Below are 8,119 nucleotides of genomic sequence, written 5' to 3' on the forward strand. Positions count from 1 at the left end.
AATTTTTCAAAAGAACAAACATTCAATAACAAGTCTTTTCAGACAGGTAAGAAAAAAATAATAACTTTTGGATAAAAAAACTTCAGATTTCTTAACATTTATTAATGGTACCATCACGGTCTCTGTGCAAAATGACAAAARYCWAAATTATTTCTTTARTAAAACCTCTGTAACTTTGTTCCAGTTAATTTTAGCAGCATGAATCTTTGCACAGGTGATGTCCACAAGTGGATTTATGGTTTCCAGGGGTTTTTAGCCTGATTCATTGTGGTTTTAAATGGGTTAAATACTGTCTAATAAAAAATATTCAGATGGGAGGGAAAAAAATGTAAAAAATAATTATGTTACATCCTCAATATCTCTAGAACAACAACAGCTGTTTTAATATTTACACTTCTAATAAAATCTCCCCAGTTTTAGCTTTCTTTTGACACCAAGATGATTTGAGTAGAATTTGTAAATGCTGAGATACACTCAGTCACTTTTCAGCATGGTATTTGAGCAAAAACATAAAAAAACCCTAGGAGATTGAGAGGTTAAAGGCACAAGTGTGAAATCATCTGAGAGATGATGCTGTTGTGAAAGCTCACCTCGGATGATGAACTCCTGGCCGTCAACTCGAGCATCTCCTTTGGAGCGCTGCAGCAGGGTGATCCAGTGGTGCATCTCCTCGGGCGTGTCGGCATTGCAATGCAGCACACGGTTTGCCGTGATTATGACGAAAGAGTTTGGTCTGGAACACAGAACAGGTTTGGTTAATGAGAGGACAGATTACAGGAGGAGCCTGTGAGGACACTCCTTACCTTTCTGGATTGTCTGACGCACAAACCGAATCGATCATCCCCACGTCCAGTGTGCCCTGAAGAGACCAGATACAAACATGAGGGAGGATTCAGTAACTGACACATCTTACTGTAGGTAATGGAACAGAAAAACTTTGTTTTCCCAGACTCACCACAGCATTCTGAGGGTTGGCCTGCTCGTCGTGCATCTCACTGATCTCCTGTTCCGTGGAGCCTTGGACATGACTCAGCACGCTGAACCARTGACTGCAGCCATGGAAGCAACATTATTACATTTCACACTTGTAATCTCTCACTTTGGTTTTCCTCTCTGATGAATAAATGGGCGATGCAGAGGTGATAGTTTACCTGGCGTCCTCGGCAGACTCTGCGATCAGATGATAAGTTCTCTCTGGCATCACGATGTCGATCCCGTTCTCCTTCCCCGTGTTATCGATGATTTCTCTGCAGATAACACAAATTACAACGTTGACTCCTCATGTTTCGCAACATTTCTTTGAASTTCTGTTACCTTCAGATCTGTCACCTGAACCTGGACATGTTTGGTATCGAGAAACCTCAGAGTCTCACATCAACCAAACAGTTCAAACATCAAGCAGCTGAATCAGAAAGTAAACAAACTAAATGGCATCAATGCAAATCTGTAAAAAAGATTTCTGACTTTTTTTTTTAAACAAGACAAAGCAGATACCAAAATATGTTGTAAAATCTGTTGAAAGTTTTTTTTTGATTGATTTTGAGTTCGATAGTCGAACCTCAGATTCTGGAGGAACAATGCGGGTTCAGTCCTGGCTGTGGAACACTGGACCAACTCTTTACCCTCACTAGGGTCCTCCAGGGGTCATGGAAGTTTGCTGACCCTGTCTACATGTGTTTTGTGGACTTGGAGAAGGCATTCGACTGTGGGGGGTGCTACGTGAGTATGGGATTGTGGGTCCGTTGTTAATGGTAATGGTAATTGGGGATGGGTACAACCCAGGTGAGCGGGGGCCTCATACGTGGGCCCATTGCTCTCCCCAAAAGATACTGGGCTTTAATCAAACCTTTTTGTCCCTCGGATGAAGGACACCAGGTTAGAAACCCTCAGTGTTCTAAGCTTCTCGGGATCCACAAAGGGGTCTCCAAGAATTCTTTCCCTTAGACTACTCAGAGCCAAGCATTGGCCTAAGTAGCGCAAAGAGGTCTCTGATTCAATGTCGCAGGCATCACACAGACCATTGTCTTGGAGTCCCATCACCATTTTATGGCGGTTGAGCAGATTGTGCCCAGTTAGGACTCCAACCAGTGTACTTAAAGTATTCCTTGTCAAGGCAAGAAGGGATTTTCCAAATCCATGATTTGGGCCGTTTATCAGTTCCCGTGCCTGTCTACAATCCGTCAGCTCCCTCCATCGGATTGAGTGTTGACGTCTGATCCATGCCTGTAGGGCAGTCCTGCAGATTGTTGGTGAAACGCCCATAACAGGCTCTGGTCCTTTAAAGTGGGCCTGACTGCCAGCTCTTGCAAGGCAGTCAGCTCTCTCGTTACCATAAATGCCAGTATGTCCTGGCATTTTTTATTGATTTTGAGTTCGATAGTCGAACCTCAGATTCTGGAGGAACAATGCGGGTTCAGTCCTGGCTGTGGAACACTGGACCAACTCTTTACCCTCACTAGGGTCCTCCAGGGGTCATGGAAGTTTGCTGATCCAGTCTACATGTGTTTTGTGGACTTGGAGAAGGCATTCGACTGTGGCGGGTGCTACGTGAGTATGGGATTGTGGGTCCGTTGTTACAGGTCATTCAGTCTCTATACAAGCAGTGAGAGTTTGGTTCATTGACGGTAGTAAGTCGGACCCCTTCCGAGTGGGAATTGGACTCCATCAGGGCTGCCCATTGTCACCGGTTCTGTTCATTACTTACATGGGCAGAATTTCTGGGTGCAGCCAGGGGGCAGAYGGAGTCCGGTTCAGTGGCCTCAGGACTTCATCTCTGCTGTTTGCAGATAATGTGGTTCTGTTGGAGCCAGGATCTTCAGRTCTCACTGGAGCAGTTCACAGCTGAGATGAGGATCAGCACCTMTAGATCTGAGTCCATGGTCTTCAGTTGGTAAAGASTGGATTTCTCTGTCRGGGTTGGGGYTGAAGTTCTGCCTCAAGTGGAGGAGTTCAAGGATCTTGGAGTCTTGCTCATGAGTGAGGGAAGATTGGAGCGTGAGATTGGTAGACGGATCAGTGCAGCTTCTGGAGTGTTGTGGACTCTGTACCGGTCTGTTGTGGTGAAGAGGGAGCTGAGCTGTAAGGTAAAGCTCTCTGTTTACTGATCAGTCTACGTTCCTACCCTCATCTATGGTCACAAGCTTTCGGTAGTGACCAAAAGAACAAGATCACAGAAACAAGTGGTTGAAATGACTTTTCTTCGCAGAGTGTCTGGACTCTCCCTTAGAGACAGGCTGAGAAGCTCAGTCATCCAGGAGAGACTCAGAGTAGAGCCGCTGCTCCTCCACGTTGAGAGGAGCCAGTTGAGGTGGTTTAAGAATCTAGTAAGGAAAACCTGGACGCCTCCCTGGGGAGGTGCTTCAGGCATGTCTAACTGGGAGGAGACTCAGAGGAAGACCCAGGACACGCTGGAGAGACTATGACTCTCAGCTGGCCTGGGAACACCTTGGAGTCCTCCCAGAAGAGCTGGAAGAGGTGGCTGGAGACAGAGAGGTCTGGGCTTCCCTGCTCAACCTGCTGCCCCCGAGACCCGACTTTGGATAAAGCGGAAGATAACGGATGGATGGATTTTGGGTGAATAGGCTCCAACTGAATATAATTTCTTTTAGTTTTATATAATATATATTGTGACAAAAAGATTTGGATGAATTTTCAAAAAACAAGTTTTTTTCAGGCAGGTAAGATAAACAACTTTTGCATTTAAAAGCTATTAAAAGGTTTCCTAACATTTATTGATGGTACCAACAGAAAATTAAAACCTCTGTAACTTTGCTCGAGTTCATTTTAGCAGCATGAATCTTTGCACAGGTAATGTTCACATGTGGATTTAAAGTTTCCAAGATTTTTAACCTGATTCATTATGGTTTTAAATAGGTTATACTGTCTAATGCAAAATTCTTTAGGCGGGAGGGGAAATTAAAGAAAAAGAAATTATGTTCCATCCTCAATCTCTTTAAAACAACAGCAGGTGTTTTAATCCTCACACTTCAGATTAAATCTCCAAAATGTTAGCTTTATTTTGATACCAAGATCATTTAAGTAGAGTTTGTAAAAGCTGAGATATATTTTGGCATGGTGTTTCGAGTAAAAACAAAAAAAGTGGGGCTAACATTCTGCTGGTTGTCCATCAGGACATGTTCATGAATATAAAAGCTTACTTTTTACCAATGTTCTCAGTGAATAAACTGTTTAGTTTGAATCTTACTTGGCGTTGTGCATGTCCAGCACCCCCTTCATCTTCTCCTCGCTGTCGTTCTCGAAGTACATCAGCTTGCTCTGCCGCAGCACAAACCAGCGGCGCTTCCAGTTGCGACGGGACAGCGTGGACGAGCCGCCTCCCTTCTTGTGCAGCCAGCCCTGTTTCAGCGCCTCCTGCTTGGCCCGGAACCACAGGAAGGTCTCGTCCTTCAGCACGCACCAGCGCCGCTTCCACGTGTTCATCAGGCCACCTGGTGGAGACAGAATGTGACCTCCTCCTCTCATTTGATTTAAAAACACTATAATAAAGGAGCTACCTTTGATGAAGAGGAAGCTGTGGAAGTACGGGAGGGTGACGCAGCTGTAGACCGAGTCCCGGCGGTACGACAGCTCGTCGTCCGTGTCAAACCTGTCGAAGTCGTCTTCACTGTCCTCAAACTGTGTTAAACAGATCGTAGAGTTTATGATTGGTTAATACGGCTTTCATCTTGGTCAAAGGAAAGAGCAGTCAGGATGAACCCACCGATGACTGAGCCCCCTCAGAGCTGAAGCGGTAAGCCCCGGAGCTGTTGTAGGTGCCCACAGAGCCGCGGTAATCCGGAGACCACTGACCGCTCAGAGAGTTGGTGAAGGCCACGCTGCCGCTGGACACCAGAGCGCCCTCATCGTAGTCGTCCTGATCGTAGTCCGAGTCCTCGTCGGGTGGGATCAGCTCCACCAGGTCGTCGGACTGCGCCTCCGACGAAGCCTGCGGGTGACAGTAGGAGGAGTCTCCGCTGGACGAGACGCTGTGACAGCCCAGGAGCGTGGGAGGCAGAGGGAGGGGCTGGTGCAGCAGGCTGGGGGGCGGCAGGGCCGGGATCACGCTGTCGTTGGCGTACGGATCTTCTTCAGACGAGTCGTCGCTCGTTCGGATCCCGCTGGTCCGCTGCCCGTCCGAGTGGCCGTGCTCGCTCGGGTTCGGCGAGTCTTTGAACGCCTCGTCGTCTGCCCCGAACCCTTCGTCGACCTCCTCTTCGTCGTTCCCCCTCCTCCGTCTGCCGTCCTTCTCACCTTCGTCCCCGACGCCCAACGAGCTCTCGATGTTCCTGACGCACTCGTCGATCTCGTCAAAGTTGAGGGACTGGAGGAACTGCTGCGCCGCCTTGCAGGCCTCGTCCTCCAGCCGCCGGAGCTCCTGGTCCCGCAGGCGCTGCAGGCGGAGGAGGGAGGCCTCGGTCAGGGACAGCTCCTGACGCTCCTTCTGCCTCTGCAGGGCCTGGATCTCTCGCTCCAGACGCAGGATCTCCTCCACCTGAGAGGCTTCGTGCGGTCGGATGGCCTCCTCCTCGAAGACTTCTGGCAGCTCCTGCAGTGTTTCAGGTGATGATGATGCTTCCAGCTGAGACTGAGCCAACACCTGAGAGGACAGCTCCTCTGCACGGAGAAGCTCCTCCAGTCTTCTTGCTTCCTCAGCCTGAAAGAGGAGAAATACAAAATATGAAAGTATTTCAGAAAACTTTCAGTAGGTGTGCAACAATCGAACCGTTCAAAACATTTATTTTCTCAACTTGTCTTCTGAAGATGCTCTGTGTTGAAGGATCAGTGGATCTGTGCTCGACTACTCCACCTAGGCTGCACTGTGGAGCACAGATCCACTGAGAAACTTGCTGTTTCAGCAACATTTAATTTAAAAACTGTACTTTTGAGGTTAAACAAATGTTCATAATTAATTTCAATAAATTATAAGTTAAGATAAGCACGGACATTTCTCTTTTTTGTATCGAAAAAAATATCAAACTGTGAGACTGAAGCATGGAACTTAATTATTATATTAATTATGGAGAAAATTTACCTTGAATAGTCAATCATACAGCTTATATTATCAGTTGAACCAATTTAAGAACGTAAATATTACTCCTAAAATACTTTAACCAAGTTTATGTGTAGTAAAAATTATAATTTTCTTATGAATCTTGAGATAAATAAAACAGATAAATAAAAAAATAACATTTTTTAGGAAGCAGAGCTGTTCTGCAAACAACTATCAAATTAATATCAAAGTCCTTCGTTTGTTTTTTTACTGAAAGTTTAAAAAAATAATACAAATTAAATTAATATTACCTCTCTAGCGAGTCTCTCGGCCTCCAACCTCTGTCTTTCTCTGCACAGACACAAAAACAAACATCAGCTAAATGGACATTAAATAATCCTGTTTATAGCTTTAGAAAACAATAAAAAGTGAAAAACACTCTGCTGCTACATGAGACCTCACCTCTCCATCTCCTCCTCTATCCTCCTGCAGCGCTCCTCTTCCTCCTCCCTCCTCCTCCTCTCCTCCAGGAGCTGGCTGAAGGCCCGGCGGGCCAGCTGGCCGCGGAGGCGCTTCTGGAAGGTGAGCGTGGCCCAGCGGAGGAGCAGGAACTTCCTCCTCCAGTAGAAAGCCCGGTAGTTCTTCTGAATGACCACGATGCACTGCAGCAGCTTCCTGTACTGCTTCCTGTCCACAGAGCGACACACACTGTCAGACCACCGGGTTTACCTGGGCGTGAGGAACGCATCAGTTCCTCTGAGGGTCCAGGTGAGTCATACCTGGCCATGTAGCCCATCACGTGGGCCTGGATGATCATGGCTGCTTTAAGCACCCCCACCTCCCTCTGCTTCTCCAGACGATGCTCCAGAGACTCCCGCAGGAAAACCTGAGTTTGACAAAGGTGTGTAAGAAAACTTAGTGTTCATTAACTAGTCGAGATGAAAACACACAAATGTTAAATAAACTGAAAAGTAAAAGGAATGAGGACCATACAAACACCAGTGACTGGATATGAACGGTGGTTTAATGCTCTCAATGAAAGCAGGAACCCAACGCTGACAAGAAGCTGGYAGTTCCAYCATTTTTAAACACGTCCTTCAGTGCCTGCTGCGCCCTCTACTGGCCTACGGCTGAATCGCAGACACTCAGACAAAAATACTCAACTAATGTTTTATTAACAGTTTTTTACGTGTTGTAAAAATGTTTTGGACATGTATCTAAACTATTTTAATCAAGACATAACAATAGTTAAACAATGGATTATAAAAGTCAATGCTTAAAAAGGAAAACTAAGAAAATGGTGTAACCTGACTAAAATTTCTTCAGGTGAAAAGTTAAAACTCAATTTATTCATCCTAAATAAAAGGAAGCTTAAATGTAATGACAAATTTAAATAAATATATTCTAAATCTGAATATTTGGTTTTAGAAAGAATCTGGAAATAAAATGTTTACAATTAAAATCAATTAATTACTGATTTCAACAGTTTTATTCACAGCTTATACGTTATAACTAAATAAAACCACAAAAACTGTTAGCTTTAAAATAGAATGCAAACTGCAGACAATATCCAAACATTTTAAAGACTAATTTAAAAGCAGTAAAACATGGTTTCATTAGGATTTTTATGTCATTGTTCACTCTGTCGTTTACACAGCTTGAGACAAAACCAGTGAAAGGAACGACATTTATCACTCTGGTTGTGCATTGTTCATGTGATGAATAAGGTTTTACAATCCTGCAGCATTAAAGAGAGTTTTTTATACTAAAAACCAGCGTTTAACGAACGTCCTTCCAGTGGAACAAAGAGTCGACAAATCAAATCCAGAGCCTCCTCTTCTTTTGTTAGCGCTACTAAAGACGCAGATTACTGCTGCCGGTGAGTTCTGCTACAGTTTTCTGTGAAAAGAGCCGAGCTACAGGCACTTAAAGCAGCTGGCTGCTACTGAAGCCAAGCTGCCGCTCATTGATAGAGAAACTGGGCCCACGGGGGCCAACGAGGTTAATCCGATTAGGGAGGGGAAGAAAATGAGATATGGGACACGGTCTCTGAGGACTGAGACAGTGGAGAAATATCACAGGGCTGCGAGGGTGTGTGTGTGTGTGTGTGTGTGTGTGTGTGTGTGTGTG

The 8,119-nt window shown here is 45.3% G+C and overlaps 1 protein-coding gene across 3 annotated transcripts in view; it reads right to left on the reverse strand.

Moving 5' to 3' along the window:
- The window catches only part of myo10 (myosin X), a 106,674-nt gene that overhangs the window by 6,129 nt on the left and 92,426 nt on the right, over positions 1–8,119 (reverse strand). For all 3 annotated transcript variants that reach the window (XM_014022025.1, XM_014022024.1, XM_014022026.1), the window contains 10 exons: positions 6,769–6,875; positions 6,452–6,676; positions 6,301–6,340; positions 4,721–5,653; positions 4,515–4,635; positions 4,205–4,448; positions 1,152–1,247; positions 956–1,049; positions 804–859; positions 591–733 (listed from right to left, as the gene is read on the reverse strand). In XM_014022025.1, coding sequence (XP_013877479.1) covers positions 591–733; positions 804–859; positions 956–1,049; positions 1,152–1,247; positions 4,205–4,448; positions 4,515–4,635; positions 4,721–5,653; positions 6,301–6,340; positions 6,452–6,676; positions 6,769–6,875 — 2,059 coding nt within the window. The remainder of the gene's footprint in view (positions 1–590; positions 734–803; positions 860–955; positions 1,050–1,151; positions 1,248–4,204; positions 4,449–4,514; positions 4,636–4,720; positions 5,654–6,300; positions 6,341–6,451; positions 6,677–6,768; positions 6,876–8,119) is intronic.

The sequence above is a fragment of the Austrofundulus limnaeus genome, unplaced genomic scaffold (assembly GCF_001266775.1).
Source record: "Austrofundulus limnaeus strain Quisiro unplaced genomic scaffold, Austrofundulus_limnaeus-1.0 Scaffold315, whole genome shotgun sequence".
Lineage (NCBI taxonomy): Eukaryota > Metazoa > Chordata > Actinopteri > Cyprinodontiformes > Rivulidae > Austrofundulus > Austrofundulus limnaeus.